This window comes from Megascapheus bottae, chromosome 17 (genome assembly GCF_031878675.1).
Source record: "Megascapheus bottae isolate mThoBot1 chromosome 17, mThoBot2.hap1, whole genome shotgun sequence".
Lineage (NCBI taxonomy): Eukaryota > Metazoa > Chordata > Mammalia > Rodentia > Geomyidae > Megascapheus > Megascapheus bottae.
In genome coordinates, this window is record NC_143525.1 from 17,488,380 (window position 1) to 17,511,589 (window position 23,210).

At 44.5% G+C, this 23,210-nt stretch overlaps 1 protein-coding gene across 1 annotated transcript in view; it reads right to left on the minus strand.

Moving 5' to 3' along the window:
- Itgb3 (integrin subunit beta 3) overlaps positions 1-23,210 on the minus strand; it is a 60,213-nt gene that overhangs the window by 12,001 nt on the left and 25,002 nt on the right. The window contains exons 3-12 of the mRNA XM_090349996.1: positions 19,853-20,048; positions 18,509-18,761; positions 16,490-16,652; positions 15,496-15,657; positions 14,211-14,306; positions 13,729-13,818; positions 12,958-13,097; positions 10,531-10,955; positions 2,490-2,712; positions 859-959 (exon numbers count right to left, since the gene is read on the minus strand). Of these exons, the coding sequence (XP_090206122.1) occupies positions 859-959; positions 2,490-2,712; positions 10,531-10,955; positions 12,958-13,097; positions 13,729-13,818; positions 14,211-14,306; positions 15,496-15,657; positions 16,490-16,652; positions 18,509-18,693 (1,585 nt within the window). The 5' untranslated portion in view covers positions 18,694-18,761; positions 19,853-20,048. The remainder of the gene's footprint in view (positions 1-858; positions 960-2,489; positions 2,713-10,530; positions 10,956-12,957; positions 13,098-13,728; positions 13,819-14,210; positions 14,307-15,495; positions 15,658-16,489; positions 16,653-18,508; positions 18,762-19,852; positions 20,049-23,210) is intronic.

A 23,210-nucleotide genomic window follows, 5' to 3' on the forward strand; every position in this document is an offset into this window, starting at 1 on the left:
TGAGTTCAGCAGAACAAGCCTCGCCTCCTGTAGGGGGAAGCAACCCCCTTCAAACTCAACCCCCTAATCTCTCCACATGTGTTAACAGCCAAAAGGTGCAGAGATCTGATTCTTTTCCTAAATACTCCCTCTCAGAACTGACTTCCTGAATGCCTCTAACTGTGGCCTCCCTCGGAAGATGCAGTCCTTCCTTCATAGCAGGTGCTATCTGTGGAAGACAGCCCTCTCCCTGGTAACATCCAGTGTCTCCATCCCAGATAACCATACCAAAGAGCATTTTTCAAGTCAGAGGGAAAGTTCCAGACCAAAATAATTGTGAGCTAGAGTTTTGCTCCCCACTCAGTACTTCTGTCTTACTCAAGAAAAGAAGGATGTTCAGAAATCCAGAAGACTTGGCTGTAGAGGTGTGGGTTACAGATCTATATGGCAAAAAGTTGCCTTTTAAATCATTAATGCTTTAAGCCAAAAGCTGGGCATTGCTGAGGACTTCATCAAATAAACTTGATTACTTGCTTAGCTGATAACAATGGTAGGCAACCATGTCCCAACTCTGTGCCTCAGTTTCTCCATCAATAAAATGGGGCATTACTGATCTCCATTATTTTGGAGAGTAAGGTTAGGATTGCCTGGCTTACACACCCATTTCAAGTTGTATGCAGACCTTTGCTGAATCTGCGGGCTCCAGGAAGCAAGAGAAGAGTGCTGAGCCAGTCTCATCTCTGCCTGCCATGCACCAGATCTGCATAGCATTTTGGGAGGTGGGGATTAATTATTCTTAGACTTTACAGACTGCAGCTGAGAGGACCTGAAACTGAATGGGAATCTGGGCATGGGAGACTCTAGCATTGTTGGACTTACTAAGCTCCTTCACCGATTCAATCTCATCACGGCAATAACGATTACAGGTTTTTTCCTCCTGCAGGACTCCCCGGTCAAATTTCTTACACTCCACACATTCCCTAAAGGAGAGATGACATGGCTGTTAAAGACAAACAAAGAGCAAGCCCAAGCATGGTCTGATCCATCTCTGACCTCAATGCAGAAAACATGGAGATAGAAAGGTAAAAATGATCATCACAAGCTGGGGACTAGTGGCTCACACCTACGACCCTACTGACTCAGGAAACTGGGATCTGAGAATCTTTTTTTTATTTTTGCCAGTCCTGGGGCTTGAACTCAGGGCCAGGGTACCGTCTTTGGACACTTTTTGCTTAAGGCTAGTGCTCTGCCACTTGAGCCACAGCACAACTTCTGGCTTTTTCTGTGTATGTGGTACCGAGGAATCAAACCCGGGTCTTCGTGCATACTAGGCAAGCACACTACCACTAGGCTATGCTCCGGGCCCAATCCGAGAATCTTGATTTGAAGCCAGCTCAGGCAGAAAAGTCAGTGAGACTCATCTCCAATTAACCACCCCAAAGCAGAGTTCAAGCCCAGTAACAGAAAAAAAAAAAAAAAAAACAGAAATTTAAAAATACCAGAAAGGGGATGTATGGCTTAAGTGGTAGAGTGATAGAATTGAATCAAAAGGCTATGGGAAAGCATGAAGCCCTAAGTTCAAGCTCCAGTACTGGCTATGTACACATACGTACACGCCACCTGTAATACTGTTCTGGGAACCCAAAGCCAAGAGTAGAGTTCACAAGTCAAGGTATCTCATTACAGGCTGGCCACCACCGCCAACAGCCTTTTGTGAAGCCTTTTGGATAGCCAGAAGGTGACAGGGTCTCAGTATGTAACCCAAGCTAGCCTTGAACTCAAGATCCTCCTGCCATAGCCTCTCATAGTGCTGGGATTACAAGCGTGTGGTATCATGGCCAGCTTTGTTAAACTTCAAGAGCTGTGATGGTGAACCCTACATCATTTCTGGAAGCTTAAACTCAGAATTGATCACACGATTCAGAGATGGAGATCCTGTGAGAAATGAAAATTTGGTGCAGCATTTGTGAAGAATTTCCTAACGGTGACAACAGAGCATCTAAACAAGCACGGGTCCCTTCTAAGTCCCATAGAGTGGCCCAGAGCACATGACTGTAAATCTTGGCTCCCTTGCAGTGGGAAAAGGAAGGGCAGAGCCATGGACAGGGACTCACGGTGGCTTCCTGTGACGTGTTAGCAGGAGGAGCTGGCACTAGTAAAATGCCTGTCTCCCACAGTGTCTCCAATAACTCCAGTTCCTGCCCTACCCCCAGAATCCAGGCATCAGCATGGAATGCTCCAGTGAATGTGGATTTAGCCTTCCTCCCACTCAGAGGGGTTTGGGATGCCACCCCAGAAAGGGACTCTGGGGTCCAGCTGGTACAACATTGAACCTCTTCACAGATGCCTCTGCCTCCACCTCCCCGATGCAAAGCTTTCATTGAACAGAGTAATCATTTGACTGGAGTGGACTCTTCTCCCTAAGTCTTTGGTGAGGAGGAGTCAGAACCCTGGGAAATTGAAGGGGTCTCAAACCCCAGCCTCCTAACTCTGCCACACTGTCCACTCACTTCTTAAAGGTGCAGGCATCTGGACAGGTGGGGCACTTATCACAGGTGTCCCCATAGGAGCCTGGCTGGATGCACACACAGCTGCCACATTCACACTTGCCCCGACCGCTGCACAGCAGCCCGTTGCTGGACATGCAGGTGTCCGTGCGTGTGGTACAGTTGCAGTAGAAGCCGGTCCAGTCTGAGTCACACTGGCAGTCCCCACAGCTGCATTGGCCATGACCTGCAAACACAGAGCCCAGGAGGGCAAACCAACTGAAGGGAGTCTCTCCCCCAAGACAGCAGGCTGAATTCCTCCCTGCTCTCCCAATAAGATGAGGGAATGGGTTCACAACCAGGGGAGCCCTATTCAGTGGAACAAACTCAACTCTTTAGGAGCCCCAAAGTGTGACAAGAGCAAAGGAGTGTCAACTCTATGTCTCCTAAGCCCCCACCCTTCTCTTACCCTGTTCAAACCCCTCCTCCCTCATTCTCTGCCCCTTTCATCTCATGACTACAAACAAGCTCTTTAGCCCTGTGTGCTGGCACAGCACTGCATCACAGCCCTGTGCCTACATCAGAAGCTTCGATGGAGTGGGCTACTAATAGCAAAATCCCCTCTCCCCTCCCTGCAGATTCCCAAACTCTCCTCCTTTGAGGGCCTCTCTCTCCTCCTTATCTGACCAGAGTGGGTCTTCACTGTCATTTCCCAGGTGGGTGGAACATCGACATAGTCCTCTTACTCACAAACCAGCCACTAGTCCATGATGGTGTTTCTCAACTCAGCTTGGTATCCCGCTTCAAAGCAAGAAGCAAGGGTGGGGGAGTGGATTCCATGCAGGAAGGCTGCACCATAGGAGAATGGAGGAATGGAGTGGTACACACACAGCACTGGGAGCAATGCCTGGGAAGGAAAATGCCAGGGACGTGGTGGGAGTCAGGCATGCAGAGGACAGACAGAAGGCACGGAAAGCCCAGGGAATCGGTCAACAGAGCCAAGTAAGCACAGAACAAATTGGCCTACCTCATAGCCTGCTGAGAGCCAATGTAAGACCATCTCAGGAATGCCACAGAAAAGACAGAAGGAAGCAACAGAAGCTAAGAAAAGACAGCAGAGATTTTCTTTCCTGCAGTGAACAGCAGTTAAGACAGTTGTTAGCGATGACATCACCTGATGCACTGGCCGCCACCAAGCCTCTGCATGCCATCCTTCCTAACTCCGCACACCAAAGCTGCCAAAGCATTTCCATGGTGAAATTTGTAAGTTGTAGATACAGTTCTACTGCTGCCAGCTTCACCCGTGCAACCTGTCTTTCTTAACCTGGTTGCCTCAACCATGTGACTTCACTACAACTTATGTGGCCTCCAGGACATATATTAAGATGGCTTTAGAACATATTTAGTTAAAGAAGCAAACTCTAGCCGGGCACAGTGGCTCACAGCTGTAATCCTAGCTACTCAGGAAGCTGAGGTCTGAGGATCAAGGTTCAAAGTCAACCCGGCACAAAAGGACCTGAGACTCTTATCTCCAATTAACCTCTAGAAAACTGGGGAGTGGGGCTTAGCTGGGGAGTGGGGCTTAGCTCAAGGGTAGGATGTAGCCTTGAGCTGAAGAGTTCAGGGACAACTCATAGGCCCAGGGGTAGGGTGGTAGCCTTGAGCTGAAGAGCTCAGAGACAGCACCCAGGCCGAGTTCAAGTCCTATGACCCACAAAAAAAAAAAGCAAACTCTACTTTCCAAATCAATTAATGGAGTGAATATTCTCAGTGGGAAGTGTGCCATCAATATGCACACCCACACAAAAAAACAATAATGATGTCTACTAATACTTATTGAGCATTTTAATATGAGCCAAGCCTTGTGCCCAGTTCTTTGTAAGCTATTCTACTCATTTCTTGTAGGGTCAGAGAAGTTAAGGAACTTGCCCAAGACAATACAGCTTATAAACAGGGCCAGAGCCCAGCATGAAGTCATTCTAACTTCAGGTCCCAATTGCTAAGCCACCATGTAATGCTGTAAACATTGCTTTCCCCTATTTATATTCAGCCGGTCTTTCCAGAAGACTTCTGTAACCTTAGAAGATGAAACCATTTAGTTTGACTAGTGGAGGAAGAAAAGAGACTAAAGTAGATTAACAGAGAATGTCTCATAATTATGCTTAATACCATTGAGAAATTTTGAAAATAGAACATTTTAGGAATTCAAATATATTCAACTATTGGGAACTATTTGGCTTTTTGTCTTTGTTTGGTTTTGTTGGTGGTGGTGGTATTTTCATGCTGATACTGAGCTTGAACTCAAGTCCTCAGTACTGTTCCTTAGGTTTTTTGCTCAAGGCTGGTATTCTACTGCTTGAGCCGCAGCTCCACTTGTGGCTTTTTGGTGATTAATTAGAGATAAGAGTCTCATGGATTTGGCTAAATGGCTGGCTTCAAACCATGATACTCATATTCCAGCTGCGTGAGTGGGCTAGGATTACACACATAAGACACCAGTGCTAAACACAAAGACAATATTTTGATGGCTGTGTTTCCGGGTCTCACTAAGGATACTGCCCCAAACCTGGCTCCATCCCTAGAAAATTCTAAATCATCTCTCTTTCCTTTCCTCTGCAGCCAGGATCCTCTTTCTGAGGTATGGTTTCTCAAACTTAGTATACTTGATTGCTGGAGGAGTCTGTACACTGTAGGATGCTTAATCTCTTTGGACTCCACCCACAAAATGTCTGTAGCCTCATTCCAGTTGCAGTAACCAAAAATATCACCATACATAGTCGAGTGGGAGAGAAAATAGCTCCTTCTTTCAAATTGAGAACCACTACTCTTAAACTTCCCATCAACTCAATCTTAATATTCATCAGCTTAATTTTTCATCAGCTTACTTTTTGGTGATGCTCACATTTGGACCTAAGGGCTTTGAGCAAGCTAGGCAGGAGTTCTACTGCTTGAGCCATACCTTCTGTCTTCATCTGCATAAAAACTTATAGAACTCCATATCATCTAAAGGATTAATCCAGTCGTTAGCAAACACTCAAAGCCATTACAATGGCTCTGCCTGCTTCTATCTCACATTTCCACATCAAAGCTGACACTGAGTCAGCTCCACTTTCTGTAGAGCTGTACATCCTGGTTGTTCTGTTCATTCTGTTCCCTATACCTAGACCGCCCTGTTATTCCACAACCACGACCAAATTCCTACTCACTAAGGCCCAACTTAAATGTTCCTTACTCTCAGAAACTTTTTTCTGGCTTTCTCAGGCTGAATGAACTATCATTTGTTCTCCAAGTATGTTATATTTCCCTTTATTTTTTTTAACCCTTACTGTATGGCCATTTGTGTGGGTTGGCCTCAAACCTCGATCCTCCTACCTCTGTCTCTCTGGTAGCAGGTGTGTACCACCGCACTCAGCCCCCACAATATTCCTTCAACGAGGAGTTAACAAGTTAGCTTTTAAAAGCTGCAGAACGTGACCCGGCCCCTAGAATTCACAATCAGAAAGTAGTGGATGCAAAAATTAAAATGTCAATCAGAAGAACTGCAGGAAGTAAAGGAGAGATAAAGTAAAGGGGACTATTGCTCTAGTAACTTGGTCCCTAGGTAAGCAGTGGTCCCAGAGAAGTGGAGAAGAGGATGTGGGACGAGGCCAGCCCCCACAACACTACCCACTGGATGCAACTAGTATTTCTTGGCCATTGTGGGTCCCTCTTCCTGTAGCTCCAACACCACATTCACACTTGAGAGTCAAACGCACCATAAACAACCAACTAACCAAATAAATAAGACTCAGCTACACCCCAGGTGTCATGGAAAGAAATGTGTGTTTCTCAGGAAGGATGGGCAACAGAAGCCAGATGGTGAGCTGCCATGTAGAGTAGGAAAGGCAGAAAGTCTGAGTGTTGGGACTGGCTTCCCTAAAAGTAATATCTGGTAAGGATTCTTGTTAAAAGTGTCTTCCTGAGGAAATGGGATGGATGGATGCAGCGTAGAGTCATCCAGCTGGAGCTGGGTGCCGGTGGCTCACACCTAAAATCCTAACTGTGCAGAAGGCTGAGACCTGAAGACCACCATTCAAAACCAGCCTGGGCAGGAAAGTCTATAAGACTCTTATCTCTAATTAACCACCAAAACGAAAGCCAGAAGTGGAGCTGTGGCTCAAGTGGTAGAGGGCTATTCTTGAGAAAAACAAAAAACAAAGGGATAGTGCCCAGCCATGAGTTAAATCCCCAGGACTGACACTGGGGGGAAAAAAAGGCAGCAGGAATTTGAATTTGGTCTTAGACAGAGAAATCTGTTCAGCCTGAATCCATGGTGGGCTCTGGAACATAAAGAGCACCACAAAGCTAGGCTCATCTGGAAGCCAAAGGCCTGGCCTTGTGGAACCCACGTTCATCAGTCCTTGGACATCATCTGAGAGTAAAGCAGCTCCTATTAGCCAAGGCTCCAGGGAAGGGCCAGCTGTGAGCTATTCTCAGCTGACCTCATGGATTTGTGGGGGTGGGACTGCCAGCCAACAGAGTGGGCCCACAGCATCCACTATGCCTCACTTTGGACCATGGCTTCTGAACAAGGAAAGGAAGGAAAGATGGACTCCACAGAAGCCTGGCAGCACTCAGAGGCCCCAGCCTGCTCAGAACCCTTGTCCCATAGTGTTTCCTTTGTGAGGCCAAACAAAGTGATCTTTGACGATCTGACCTTGCCAGGCTAAGCCAGGGAGTGAGGTAGGGAATGGAAGTTGCCAGCCAGAGCCAGCAGGCTGACCCCACACTCTGGCAGAGCCAGCCCTTAAAGGGAAACCACAGTATGCTAATATCACAGGACTGGCACTCCTCCAGAAAAAGAGAGGCTGAGGCTGAGTTCATAGGAAAGTCAGAGGAAGGGAACAAGGGATGAAAGAGATGAAGAAAGGAAGGAGGAAGGAAGAGACCTGGGGCAGAGGTGTCGAGGTGAGGGCACTGGGTCACTCTCCCTACACAGCTAGACCTGCAGGCTGAGTCCTCATTCCACAACTCTTCTAATGGACCACTCTTCTTTTGAGAGTCATTGGGCAGACTTCCACCTCCAGGAAACTGCTCAGGCTTTCTTTCTTCAGTGGTTTCCTCATTTCTAGGATCTGGCAGATTCTGCCTCATGTGGTAAATTATCCTTTGGTAATAAAAAAAAAAGAAATTGTCTTATTTATGCCTCTCTCTCTCCTGCACAGCAAAGAACGGCATAGCAGACAGTCCATGTGCTTGGATGTCATAAGCAGAAAAGAGCCTGAGGAAAAGGCTTCATTCCCTGGTGTCTGAGGCAGGATGCCAGTAGTGCCCAACCTCAAAATCCAATAGGGAGGGAGGGAGGCAGCCAGGGTCTAGGGAAATGAAGCCCACCTATGTGGAAAGCTCCCCCAATGGCATGCAGTGATGCCCCTGGAAGTGGCCAAAGACACACCACTAGGCCAGCCACAAAGCTGAAGGACAAAGGCAAGCTGGGCCGAGAAGCTCTGAGAAGTCAGGAGCCACCTTCTTCACCCGAATACTGGCATAAAACAAGTCCGTGATGAATGTGTATCCTGTGGTCTGTTCCTGAGGACATGGTGACAGGCCAAGGGACTCAGATGTGGTACACGCCGGGCACATGATCCCCTGGCAGGAAGTGGCAGAAGAAGGCTGCTATGGCCTCCTGAGTTTCCCTCTGGACTGGATACAAGTAGTTCCTTCATGGACCAGAGCTGCCGACCCTTGCAGCTTTGCTGCGTGGCTTCGGGGTCAGCCAAAGGAAACATTCTATGTGGATCCCTCACCACAGCACCTCACTCCAGACCAGAGATAACTGGGCCTGCAGGAACAGTGAGGGTGCCCCAGCATGTCCACTGCAGGCCTCTCCTAGGACAACCCTCCCCAGCCAGCCTCGCCTCCCATCCCCCAAAGTTCCAAACTGGGCTTCTCAATTGTGAACTTTTCAGGTGCCTTTGGTGCTTTGAATATGGTGCAAATACTGTGAGCTAAGATCTCTGCCTCCCCCCCCCTCATTCGAAACGGCTGCTGTTTAAATGTTTCCATCCTTATGAACTTGATCTCACTCCCCCACTCCAGTCTAATATCAACATCACTTTCCTCCAAACATCTTCTCAAGTTTTGTGAGTCTTTTTCTGTGAAGGAAATAATATTGGAAATTTTTTAAGGCAATGCTTTTTTATGGTTTCAAAGTATGTTTGAGAATGAGAGCTTTATCTTCCTAACCGAATTTTTTTCAGAGCTTATATAAGTGCTAAAATGCTGTGCCAACCTGCCCAGCTAGTTAAAGTCCAATGCAAATGAAACTCATGTGGATCACAAACCTTTGTAGAAAACAATTAGGATCCACTTTTCCATTGGCCCCATAGTTTACGCCTATTGCAGTTCCAACTGACTTGCAAATATGTGCAATCTGTCTATCATAAGAGGAATTAAACCAAACCACAGTGGTTAATGAACTAGAAAAAAAATCTATCTCTGGGGCTCAAGGGAAAACCAGCCTGTCTGCTTGTCCTCTGAGAGTATTGCCAGCCTGTCTGCAGATAAAAGACTATGTCAACATTTTGTTCTTCTGCCTGGTCTAAAAGACAAAGAGAAATCAGTCTGGTATTATCATTCCCCATTCTTAAACTTTTACTGAGTTTCATAGTGAGGACAACTCAGCCTCCTATAGGTAAACAGACGTAAAATCATAAGTCCAATCTGTAGGCAGGGTCTCTCTATGGCAATGCTACTCAGTAGAACTCTCTGCCATGCTGTAATGTTCTGTACCTGTACCTGCTATCCAATTAGCCACTTGCTACTTATAACTACTGGACAATTGAACTTAGGTGTTGGCTTTTTTTATATTGTGTTTTGGTATAGGGTTTTGTGCCAGTACTACTTGAACTCAAAGGCTCTTGCTCTTTAGTTTTTTGGGTTTTTTTTGTTTTTTTGTGTGTGTTTTTTTTTTTTTTTGCTTAAGGCTGGAACTCAACCATGTGAGACATGCTTCTGCTTCTGGTTTTTTACTGGTGAAATGGAGATAAGAGTCTCATGGATTTGTCTGCTGGGCTGGCTTCACACCATGGTCCTCAGATCTCAGCTTCCCAAGTTGCTAGGACTCCACCTGTGAGCCACCATGCACCTGGCTGAATTCATGTTTTCAATCTCAATTAACTTACATAGTTACATGTAGCTAATGGCTATCCATACACCCAGAAACACAATAAGACTAATGTGTATGTATCAAAGAGCACACTATTTTCTGGACATTGTTCTAAATATATTAGCTCATTAAATGTGTTCCCGTGTCTTGCATATATTGTACAATTTCATGCCTTGAGATAAAAAGATAAATTTCTATAGAGTTGTTACTAACTTTATATATTCTTTTATATATCATTCATAAATACTGACAACTTAATTACCACCAGTCAATGATTATTTTTGGCAGTACTCTACCAGCTGAGCCATGCCTCCAGATCTCTTGCGCCTTAGTTATTTTCAAATGGACTCTCATATTCACGCTTAGGCTAGCCTGGCCTGTGATCCTCGTATTCATGCTTCCTCACTTAGCTGGGATGACAGGCAGGCACTACAATATCTAGTTTTGGGTTAAGATAAGACATCACTTTTTTCTCAGGCAGGTTTTGAACTGCAATCTCCCTGATCTCTGTAGCAGAGGTTTACAGGCATGAGTCAGAGTGCCCAGTAGTCAGTCAATGGTATGCTTTTTAGTTGAAAAGAGGCACTTTTGTATGCAAAAAGATTAGGAATTTCACACATTAACACAATGAGCAAAAGAAAGAAACACAAAACTCTCTTTACCCTCCTCACAACTCCCCCTTGTCTGCCCTATCAGAAGGAGAGAAGCCTCTGCAAGTGTGGTCTCATTTTTGCATCTTTGTACCCCCACAAACAAGAGCAAAGATCTATTTCCCTCCCTTCCTCACTTCTGTTTTTCTGCCATTGGGATGGGATACCATTCCCTCTGCTCTGCCTGTCCTCTTGTTTCTGGGTGTATGGGTGTGGTGTATAGGCAGGCTGGGTTATGTGAACACCTGAGGCAGGCAGCTCTACTCACCTGAGCACATCTCCCCCTTGTAGCGAACACACGAGAAGTCATCACATTCGCAGTACTTGCCCGTGATCTTGCCGAAGTCACTGTTGTGGCAGACACACTGGCCACACAGGCACTCGCCCCGCTGGCTGCAGGCTGGCTGGCCCTCCTTAGGGCTACACTCATCCTGCTGAGAGGGCCGGTAGTCCTCCTCAGAACACTCACACTGGGACCCCAGCCACCCGGGCCCACAGCGGCACACCCCACACTCGAAAGTCCCATTGCCATGGTTGCAGCGCTGGCTGAAAGGCTGGGCATGGGCCTGGCAGGCACAGTCACAGTCAAAGGTGACCTGGATGGTGAGGCTGTCCTTGAAGCCCACAGGCTTGATGGTGAAGGACTTCTCTTTCTCCTTGGGACAGCCACGCACTTTGGCTTCGATGCTGAAGCTCACCTAGATGGAAAGACAGATGGCATTCATACCTAAGTAGGCAGTTAGCATTCCACCCCTGGAAGAATAGAAACTTTCCCCTGTTTGTGCCCTGCCACCAAATCCCCACACTGAGTCTCTAATCCATGTGTGATCTGAGTCCCTCTGCCTACTACTACTCATTCTGCAGAGCAATAACAAGGGCACTAAGGGGGCTTGGGCCACTGTAACTATCTGACTGGACACAAAGACCTGGTCACAGACAGGAAATAGAAGGTTTGCCACACTTGAAGCAACCCAGGTCAAGTGGAATAGAATGTCTGAACTTGTAAAGCACTCTACTCTGGTGCTGATTACATAATATCAGCAAGACACACAAAGTACTGCTTCACAGCACACAATGCCACAGAGTGTACAACTGTAAGCTGGGGAATTTCCGTATAATGTTTCATCACAAGCAAACATCTCTTACATGAGGTGTGAGCACATGTAACTTAGAAAATCAACTAACAGAAAGATCAATAGACCTGCAGAAAGATTGATATCTCAAAGATTTGTTTCCCTTCCTCACTAATACCTGTGTCTGAGTGTGTGTCTGTGTGTGTGTCTGTCTGTCTGTCTGCCTCTCTCTATCTGCCTCTGCCTCTGTGTGTGTGTGTGTGTGTGTGTGTGTGTGTGTGTGTGTGTGTGTGTCTTTAAACAGAGCAGAAGTGAACTAGCCAGTAAGAAAAGCTGTAGAGAGCTGCGCACTGGTGCTTTATATCTGTAAACCTACATACTCAGGAGGCTCAGATCTGAGGATTGAGGCGGGGGTGGAGGGAGGAAAATGGGGAGAAAAACATGAGAAGGGGTATCAATGTGTGAGAAGTAATGTGCCTACTACCTGAGGAATGTAACTGCAACCCCTCTATACATTACCCTGACAATAAAAAATAAAAATAAAGATTTTTTTTAAAAAAGCCAGCCTGAGCAGGAAAATCTGTAAGACTCTTATTTCCAATAAAACACCAAAAAAGGCAGAAGTAGAGCAATGGCTCAAGTTGTAGAGCATTATTCCTGAGCAAAAAAAGCTAAGAGACAGTGTCTAGACCTTGAGTTTAAGTCCTAGGATCTGCACAGGGAAAAAAAGCAAGGAAGGAAGGAAGGAAGAAAGAAAGGCAGACAGAAAAAAAAGAAAGAAAGAAAGAGAGGGAGAGGGAGGGAGGGAGGAAGGGAGAGAAGGAGGGAGAAGGGAATTGAAGAAAGAAAAGAAAGAAGGAAGGAAGGGTATGGGGTGGGGGAGGGAACTGGGGATAAAAACAAGAGGAGTATCAATGTGTGAAAAGTAATGCATCTATTATCTGGCGAATGTAACTGTAACCCTCTATACATTACTCCGACAATAAAAAATAAAAATTTAAAAAAGAAGGAAAGAAGGAAGGAAGGATATAGAGAAAATGGTGGGGCACAATGAACATTTTATATTTATATATATATATAACATTATATTCTCAAATTTCATGAGGCAGGTATATCTGCCTGTTCCATCTGCTATTGAATCTCTAGTAGCTACAATAATGCCAGTATATAGTTAGTGTTCAATTAAAAAAATGTATAGATAATACTGCCCTTTTATGGTGCAGAGAAATTATCTTTCAGGAGGTGAAAATAAGAAATAACTCTTTATAGACTGGAGGTGTGGCTCCAGCTTGGCTAGCAAGATCTTGAGTTCAAACTCTAGTATCAACACACACACACACACACACACACACACACACACACACACACACACACATTTTTATTTGCAGGCAAATGTGTCTATAGAAACAAAGATTACCACAATAGAAGTTCTTAAAACTACTGGGAGAGTAATTCATTCTACAGGTGTAAAAAGTTTTAAGAAATAGAAATGTCTTCTAACACATCTAACTTGTAAGGATCTTCAGTAAGAAGACATGAGAAGACAGAGATTGGAGAGCCCATGGGTATGCAGAGTCCCAGGCCAGAGTCAGAGCTGCAGCAATGGTCCTTGCCTGGCCCACCTCACCGTGTCTCCAATCTTGAGCCCCACACAAGACTTGAGGCCTGGGATGACCTCATTGTTCAGGCAAGTGGCATTGAAGGATAGAGACAACTCCTCGGGGAGGTCACGCACTTCCAATTCAACTTTTGAACGGATTTTCTGAGCAGAAAAGGGCAAAAGAAGGAAAGAAAATGAGCTGAAAGGAAATGGGCCAGTTGCATCCCAAGTAAAGTCTATCAGAAGACCTTGGTGACCCAGAAGCTGCTAGAGCATTCTGGGAGCCTGTTTCCTGTTCTATTTCCCATCAAAGAATCTGCCCCTGCTTCCAGTCTCTACAGACTCCATATGAGTCTAGGCAAATTCCAAACTAGCATACCCTGCTGCAAGCCACAAAGATTGTGTAACAGGAAAGGTTAATGTGGGTCATCTTGGATGGAAGCACTGGTTACCAACTTGTGGTTGTTTTTAATCTTCATTACCTCTGGTTTTGCTGCATGTTTTCTCTGTTGTTGAAGCCTTCTCTTTTACTCTACCCCTACAACTGCCCCTTTGCCACCTCATCCCATCTCCTTCTACTCTCCATTCGTGGTTCCTGCTGCTCCCTGGCATCCCTTCCTATTCCATTTCCTTCTCGGAAAGCTGCACCTCTCCCAGGGTTGGCATTGCTGACTTGGAGAATGTAAGAAGCAGAAGAGCTTCCTGGTGCCCTGGCAACCAGGACTGCCAAATCTTCCAGGGAATCACAGCAAGTTTGACTCAGCAGGGCCCATTCCCAGTACAAGACACTTACACTATAAGCATCAACAATGAGCTGGAGGACGTTGCTAGAATCGGCAGACAGAACCCCCACAGTGGTCCCTGGGATGAGCTCACTGTAGTTCTAGAAGGGAAAACAAAGATGTCAGAACTTATGGGAGGGAAGTAACCGTCTTACTAAAGCTCTCCCCAAATCAAACCAAGGGTCCTGAAGTGAAGACTGGAGGAAAGTTTGGCATATTTCACTGGCCTCAGCCAGTTTTTCAGGCCTGAGTAAAACAATAGGCAACCTTTCATCATCTCCTCACCCCCACTGAATTCCCTCAGCTCCACCACTACAAACAGCAGCACACCCTTCCCAGTAGGTTAGAAGTTAGAAGCAAAGGGCAGGTGAAGGAATACACAGGCTCTTTCCCAGTTACGACCCTGGCCAGTCGCATCATGGGTTGGCTGCCTGGGAAAGAACCGTCCATCACATGATCAACCCACTCCAGGAAGTCTCAAAGTCATAATTACCTGGTAGAGACTGACTACATTTTTAGTTACTGCAAAGATCAAGTTGATATTCTTCTGGGATAGCTTCTCAGTCATGAGCCCCAGGGAGGGATAATCCTAGAAAATCAACAAATTTAAAAAGGTGCAAAGGTGAAGAGTTGAGTTTCACACATATCCCTGGATTCTAAGCCTATGAACTTGACAGATTGGGATTTGTGACCAAGAAAGACAGTGATGGTACTTAAATATTTTACTCAAACATTTTAGTCAGAGCAAGAAACGGTGATATAGAGATGTTTTCAGTGTGTTCCTTAAAACTGGAATTTAATTCCCATTGCAAAGTAAAAAGATAGAAACAATATGACTATGGTGTTCAGAGGTGGGACTCGGGGAAGTAAGAAAGATTAGATCATTAGGTCATTAGGCTAGAACACCACTACCACCATGATTAAATCCTGCTAAGTTTATAAAAAGAGGTAGTGGGGGGCTGGGAGAGTAGCCTAGTGGTAAAGTGCTCTCGGAGCATGCACAAAGCCCAGGATTTGATTTCTTGATATCACATACACAGAAAAAGCCAAAAGTAGTGTTATGGCTCAAGTGGCAGAGCACTAGCTTTGAGCAAAAAATGTCCAAGGACAGTGCCCAGCCCTGAGTTCAAGACCTAGGACTGGCAAAAAAAAAAAAGGTAGTGGGAGACCCAAAGAGACACATATACACATGTACACTCCCACGTGAGGCCCTGCACCATTCTCAGGACTCCTGCCAGCAAAAAGGACATTATTATTTAATATAATTTTTTGCCAGTCATGGGCTAGAACTTTGGGCCTGGGCACTGTCCTTGAGTTTTCTCTTATATACTCTCTTACATATTATCCTTTAAGCTAAATGCCTCTGAGCCCTTTAACCTTTCCTGATAGAACCTGCTGTCAGTGGTTTTGATCTTTGTCCCTTTTTCCTCTGTCTTCTCCCAATAACCATGGGTGAACCTGGTATCCCACTGGGGATCTGCAGAGGAAGATCTGCTTACAGCTGGCCTTTGGGTTCACTCTGGATGCCATGGTGCTACTGTCTGTGCTGGTGATAGTGGAAACAATGATAACACTGACCACATCAAGACCACCTCTAATGGTTGGGCAGGTTGTACCCTAGGGACAATCATAAGGCTATCCTGCTGGTAGGGGGTAGCAGCAGGATGACACTGAGCCTTGTCTACTGCCCAGAGGAAAGTCTTCCATCTTCACATTCACACAAAAGCTCCAGCTGGTTTAAAGCAGCCCTGATCACAGTAAGGTGTCAAGGATCTCACCATAGTAGTAGAAGCAGAGTAATGATTGTCACTGCCAATGTGACACTGCCCATCATTGGGCTGGACAATGCCAGCCAGCCTCCCATCCAGTGCTATGTGGGTCTTGGCATCTGTGGTAAACACCAGCAAGTGGGATGCATCATTCCTCCAGCCAATTTTTTCCTGTTTGAAAACAAAAACCAAAAGAGGCCACGCAAGTTCAGCTATGCTGTCGGCAGAGAACAGACTCAACACCCCTTCTCAAGAATCGCTGCGTGAACAGGACCTCCATCCTAGTCCTTGACCGGAGATTTCTGAGTCAGGAGTTTCTGCCCTCTTGAGTAATAGTAGTGGAAGCAATTAAATGGCCCATTCTTTAATTCCAAACATAACTCTTCAACTAGCAGTCATGTTACCCTTCTAGAAAGCCACCTGCAGCCTCAGAGCTAGCTGGGCTAAAAGAAATCCCATCTTACCATCTGCTCAGACTTAACTCTGAAATAAGGACTCTTCTGGACAAGGACCAGGCACCAGTGGCTCATGTCTGTAATTCTACTATCTCAGGAAGATAAGATCTGAAGATCAGGATGTAAAGCCAGGTCAAGCAGCAAAGTTAGTGAGCCTCTTATCTCCAACGAATCATCAAAAAGCTGAAGTACAGCTTAAGTGACAGGGCACCAGCCTTGAGCAAAAATTTTAAGGGACAGCACCCAGACCCTGAGTTCAAGACCTAGTACTGAAACCACACTCCCCACCCCCCCAAAAAAAAAATCATAGAGAAGTTGGAAGATTCTGTCTCTAGGAAACATCTGGAATGACTATGGTTCGAAAAGGTATCAGCTTAGGGCAGGGAGTGGATATAAACAGGCTGCATACCATTACAACTATTACTCATACTGCATGAAGTTCTGCTCTGTCCCTACCCAGCTCTTATCACACTAAAAATCCCCAGAGTGAGCTACTTCCTTCCTCATTTTGATCTGTGCCAACCACACCCTACCCCTTCCAAACTCACATCACACACTGTAGCCTGCATGATGGCATCAAAGCCACCCTCTGGGGCATCACGGTTCCGTGACACGCTCTGCTTTTTCACTTCCTCGTTGAAGCGGGTCACCTGGTCAGTCAGTGTCAGCACGTGTTTGTAGCCAAACATGGGCAAACAGGTGGTCTTCAAACTGAGGAGGGACGAGAGATCGTTTAAGCCAAAATTCTGATGACTGAGAAAAAGGACAAATATGAAAAGCATATGCCTATACTCTAGCTCTTCCCTTCTTTTCCTTCCTTCCTCTCCTCCTGTTTCTTCTTTCTTTGTTTGTTCCTTTCTTTGTCTTTCTTCTTTCTCTGTGGTACTAGAGCCCTAACTAGGACTTCAAGCATTTGCTCTACTTCTAAGTTACATCCCTAGCCCTATCCAATCACACTTAGCCAGACAATTTAGTGTGAGCCCCTCAAATTATCTGGGGCCTCATATAAACCTGAACTCTAACTATCTTAGAATATGAGAGAGATCTAGACTACCTGGGTTCAAATTCCAGCAGCCCCATTTACTAGATGTGATACCTCTAAAGCTAACCTAGAATAATGGGACATTGTTCTTTATTATTCTTCATTCAAGTGAATAAAGCACATAGACCAGAAAGAGGACTGAGTTTTTATAGTGGTCATTTTACAATTAACACTTAACATTAACATTTCCCTATAGCAACAATAAAGTCCTCTGTACATCACTTTTACAATAACCATTTTTAAAAGCAAATGACTTTAAAAAAAACAAAAGCAAAAATCCATCACCAAGAAAGATTCCTGAATTACCAATAAATTGATAGATTATGCCAGACCAGGATACTGCTCATCCCAGACTAATAGTATGTTTAATCAATAGCTGATATCTTTGCTAGAAAGACATACAGTACAGATAAAAGGTGAAAAGCAGTATTCTATAAGTTTGAAAACTAAAATGTAAATTCCCCTATAATCAGGCTCTGTAACCATCATTTTAAATCGTCATTGCTACATGGATTTGCTCAGTACCAGCAATTAAATAAGCCATTCAGTACATAGCCCAAGTTTGAAATAGAGACACAGGGCTGGAGATATTCAGGGATAGAGAACTTGCTTAGCATGTATGAGACACTAAGGCTCAATCCCAGCTACACACACACACACACACACACACACACACACACGCACGCACACTCACAGAGAGAGAGAGAGAGAGAGAGAGAGAGAGAGAGAGAGAGAGAGAGAGAGAGAGAGAGAGACATACCACAGAGTGAGGCACAAGAATTAAGAGTTCAAGGCAAGCTGGGATGGGCTACATAGTAAGACTCTGTCTCAATAACCAAAAATACAATCCAAAGGCCAGTGTCTTATTATAATACTAGTTATTCAAGAGGCTGAGATCTGAGAATCTTGGTTTGAAGCCAGTCTGATCAGAAAAAGTCTGTGAGATTCTATCTCCAATGAACCACCAAAAGGTCAGAAGTGGAGCTGTGGCTCAAGAAGTAGAGCATCGGCCTTGAGAAAAAAGCGAAACAAAAGAAGAGAAAGGAAAAAAGAAAGGAAGCGAAGCCTTTTTTATCCATTTATACAGTATTAAATGATGTTATAGAACATCATTTTTACTCTTACATTCCTCTTGCCTTTAATTTCTTGCATGTTAACCTTGCATATTCTGTGCCCTTGATGATGAGAACCATGACAACAATGGGCTCTGAAAACAGAATTCCTCCATTTCCTCCTTCCTACAGTCTTCTATGTGGTCAACCTCATTTTCCTCCCAAATTCTCTTCCCAACTACGTATTTATGGCAAAGTCCAAAGAAGCTGATGGATTTTCTTTCTGGGACCCTAAGCATCCTGGAATCCTGTTGACACAAATACCCCAAGTCAATAGGTTCACTCATTTGCCAGATATGGAAATCAGGTGAGAAACAGTTACTATTTTGGCCAAAGGGAAGCCAAAGCAATCCTAGAACTGGAAATAGGAACTAGGGATGGATTCTTGCCGAGCTCCCAGATGAGGTACTTACTCATAACAGGGATTTCTGAGGGCCTCTGGTGGGGAAATGTACATATATGGTGATACAGGCTTGTCCACAAAGGCCCCAAAGCCAATCCGCAGATTGCTGGTGAGTGAGCGCATCTGGGAGGCCAACTTTGTACCCAGATTACGGATGCTGGACAGATCATCATTCATGGAGTAAGACAAGTCCATCAAGTAGTAGATGTCTACAGGATAATCTTCTACCTGCCGCACGCTGATGGAGAAAATCTTCGAATCATCTGGAAGGTAGAAAGATGTTAAGGTTTGGGGTTTGTTTTGTTTTGGTGGCTCATACATAGGGCTTGAACTCTGGGCCTAGGCACTGTCCCTGTGCTCTTCAGCTCAAGGCTACCACCCTACCCTTGAGCCACAGCCCCACTTCTTTTTTTCCTAGTGATTAACTGGAGATAAGAGTCTCACTGTCTTTAAAGTCTTTAGTGCCCGTCTGGCTTTGAACCATGATCCTTAGATCTCAGCCTCCTGAGTAGCTAGGATTACAGGTGTGAGCCACTGCACCTGACTTTCCCTTCCTTCTTCTAAGACTGAGTTAAGTGGACTTGGCCATTTGGCCATAGCTGGGAATAACGACTGCTTAATCAAACCAAACTTGAAAGTCTTGGTTCCTTCTCCCCTCACCTTACAATTCTATTGTTCTTCTAATCTCTTGGTCTCCCCCTATTTTAACCTCTTCTTCCCATCCGCTAACTCCCTCTTAATCTAAAATTCTGTGTCTCCATGGTCCATCTGAGGCACAGAAATTTTGACAATCACTATGTTTTAGACTCTGTGAAAGAAGGAACTAGGTCCTCTCTGAATCTTGTAGAATCCAATATATTCCTTATCTTGAGTAAGACTCTCCTAAATTTTTATTGATTTAACCAGAAGGTCAAAACTAATGCTTCAAAAAATCCTGTCTCTTATGCTATTCTTGCCCTCTAATTTTTCTGCCCCACTATTCCTGATCCTAGAGCCCATACATACAGGCTCCTAACTTGCTTTCTCAGCCTTTATCTGTGCCTCAACATAAAGCTATAAAGAAAAGAAAACAGGCATTAAGGAAAAGGAGAAACAGACATGTATATGATTCCTATTGTGCCAATGGAATTAAATAATGTGCCAAGTAACTAATACAAGGTGAAATTACTATTGAAACTCAGATGTCTGACTGAAATCCTAGTATCTCCCATTTTCTTCCATTCTCCTGCCTATTTCCTTCTTTTCCCACCCTAATTCTAATCCGAGCTACTCCCTGAAGATTTCCCTTTCAGACCTCCACTTGTCCTCCAGGCCTACCTGTCCCAGGTATGTCCCAAAGGGAAGCCAGTCCTACCTGGCCGGAGCCTGAGCGCAATCTTCTGGGGACTGACTTGAGTCACTTGGGAACTGTCTCCAGAGCCCTTGTCACTGAGGGGTCTGTCCTCCAAGACTTGGGCCTCGCTGACTGGGAACTCAATGGATTCCGGAGCACATTTATCCCTCAGCAGATTCTCCTTGAGGTCACAGCGAGGAGAACCCAGAGGCAGGGCCTGAAAGGCAGTAGCCCAAAGGAAACACTCACAATCAGAGCCATGGTGGCACACACTCACTCACACACTAAATCAGCATAAATGAATGGATACAGTCCTTCTTAGGAAAATCCCTAGGACTATGAAGTAAAAAGGGAAACTAAGTATTAGAAGGGGTGAGTGAATGTCTGTAAGATACCCTCCAGAAAAGCATGTTTCCAACTGTGAAATACTACTCATTTGTGAGTCTCAAAATTAATTTAGTGAGTCCCAACCATCATTGGATGAAGTAAAATACAGTAGAATAGGATATAAAATAGCAAAGCATATGAATAATTAAGGTGAGTGTTGCTTCATGAAATGTATTTATTGGGGATGGAGTATCATAAATAATGACATACAATGCTGAGTTCCAACCTCAGTACCACCAAAATATGATTTATATGATAATATAGTTATATGTGTTGCACCACAATAAAAATTAATTTCAAAGGAACTAATAATAATAACCCCTTTCTCTTAGGGATGTCTTGTGGGGCTAAATAAAACAATGCATGGAAAACATATAGCACAGTAAATGTTAGCTATTATTATGAAATACTTGATAAATAGTTCCTGAATAAGTTAGTGATGATTGAACTACACAAGCCTGAGAAAATACCATGATGCCAGGCTACTACCATAATGCTTCAAAATGCTTCTTTCTGTAGGTCAATGTCAGCATAGTTTGGAAGCTATCGTGTTAGATGATAACTAGGCCAGGAGTGAGATCCATGAAGTCAAGAAGGAAGTACATGTGTCCTTCCCGCTCCAGTTCCAACACTTAACCTGAGACTTCTGACCAAGACGATAGGAGTGAAAACAGTGTGGAGAGGAGTAAGCTAAGTACACAGGAGTGGACTGGCAAAGACGGAATCTCAGCATGGCTGACTAACTGCTTATTAGAGGCAAGGAGTTCAGTCTTCGCAATCTAGTTTCCTCAGCTGTAACATGAAGATAATAGCATTCACTTAGTACACATGGGAATCAAAACTCATAGAGAAATGGAACGGTTGTACCAGAAACTAGAGGAGAAAAGAAATAGGGTACTATTATTGATGGGTAAAAAGCGTTTGGATATTTTTTTCTTTTGTCGATACTGGGGCTTGAACTCAGGGCCTCACATTCTTGCTTGGCTTTTTTACTCAAGGCTGGAGCTCTGTCACTTGAGCTACATCTTCACTTTTGGCTTTTTGTTGTTGATTGGGGATAAGAGACTTATATATTTGTCTGCCCAGCCTGCTTCAGGCTGAGATAGACAGATCTATAGTCTCCTGAGCAGTAAGGATTATAGTGGGGAAATACTGGCACCCAGTTTGATGAGCAAAATATTTTTATTTTACAAAATAAAGAACTATGGAGACAGAAGACAGTGATGGCTTATGAAGATGATGGTACATTATGAATATATCTAACACTACCCAATGATACATTTAAAATTCATGGAAGTGGGGTGGGGAGAGAAAACAAAAAGTCATTCAAATGTTGGGCGCCAGGGGTCCACGTCTGTAATCCTAGCTACTCAGGAGGCTAGAGCTGAGGATTGAGGATTGTGGTTTGAAGCCAGCCAGTAAGGAAAATCCATGAGACTCTTTATCTCCCATTAACTATCCAAAAAAAAAAAAAAAACCAACAAATGAGCTGTGACTCAAGTGGAAGAATGCTAGCTGAAAAACTAAGGGACCACACCCAGGCTCTCAGTTCACTCCCCCCGCCCTTCCACACACACATACACATTAAGACAGAGCCAGCAGGGCCGAGAGTTTGACCTAGTGGTAGAGTGTTGGGGGCCGAGTAACATCATGTCCAATAACTTTCTGCTGAGACAAGGCAAGGTGCAAGAGGCAGGGCACAAGACTTAATTACCATTGGTTACAGATGTGTTATTGTTTATCACTCTCGGCTGAGACTTAGAGTGAGGGTATATTAGCTGGAGGGACTTCCTCGGGAGGGGGGATTTTTGGAGAGAGAGATTTTCCTGCCTTGATGAAGCTGTGTGGCGTCTCTGTTCGTGCTCCGGGGAAGGAAGGCTGAGTGCAGGACAGTGGGCCCCTTCCTCTCGCAGCTTGGCCTGGTTGGGCCTGTTTTTCCCATCCCTCCTATTAGTCCAGAGGGACAGGGGATGAAGGACCCCGACAGTAGAGGGCTTGCCTAGCATGCACTAAGACCCGCATTTAATTCCTCGGTACCACATACATAGAAAAAGCTTGGAGTGGTTCTGAGGCTCAAGTGGTAGAACTCTATAGCCTTGAGAAAGTTCAAGAACAGTGCTCAGGCCCTGAGCTCAAGACCCAGGACTGGCAAAAAAAAAAAAAAAAAAAAGACAGAGCCAGCAAAATGGCTCAAGTGGAAGAGTGCCTGCTGTGCAAGTATAAGGGCCTCAATTCCAACCTCAGCACCACCAGAAAAATGGTTTACCTGGTAACATGGTTATATATATTTTACCACAATAAAAATTAATTTTAAAGGGTTAACAATAATAATAATAACTCTTTTCTCATAGGGCTAAATAAAACAATGCATGGAAAACACATTGCATAGTAAATGTTAGCCATTTATTGTGAAATGGTTGATAAAAACTTCATGAATAAGTTAATGATGAATGAACTCCACAAGCTTGGGAAAATACCATGATGCCAGGCCACTGACATAATGTTTTAAAAATAAATAATAAAAAAATAAAAAAAAAAACTTGTAGCTGGGCGCGGTGGCTCACACCTGTAATCCTAGCTACTCAGGAAGCTGAGATCTGAGGATCAAGGTCCAAAGGCAGCCCAGGCACTAAAGTCCATGAGACTCATATCTCCCAATTAATCCCTGAAAAACTGGAAGTGGTGTTGTGACTCAAAGGGTAGGGCAGTAGCCTTGAGCAGAAGAGCTTAGGGACAACGCCCAGGCCCGGTGTCTAAGCCCCACAACAGACAAAAACAAAACAAAACAAAAGAAAAAAGAAAAAAACAGTCTATGGGCAGAAAGCAAACGAAGGGGGTAACATTGTCCAAAAAGAAATGTATTCATTACCTGACTTATAAAATGGTACACCTTAATAACATAATAAAATTATATTATAAAACCATTTTCAAAACTATTTATTCTAAGCCAGAGCCTATCATACACCTTCCTTCTTCAACCAAGACAAAGAGC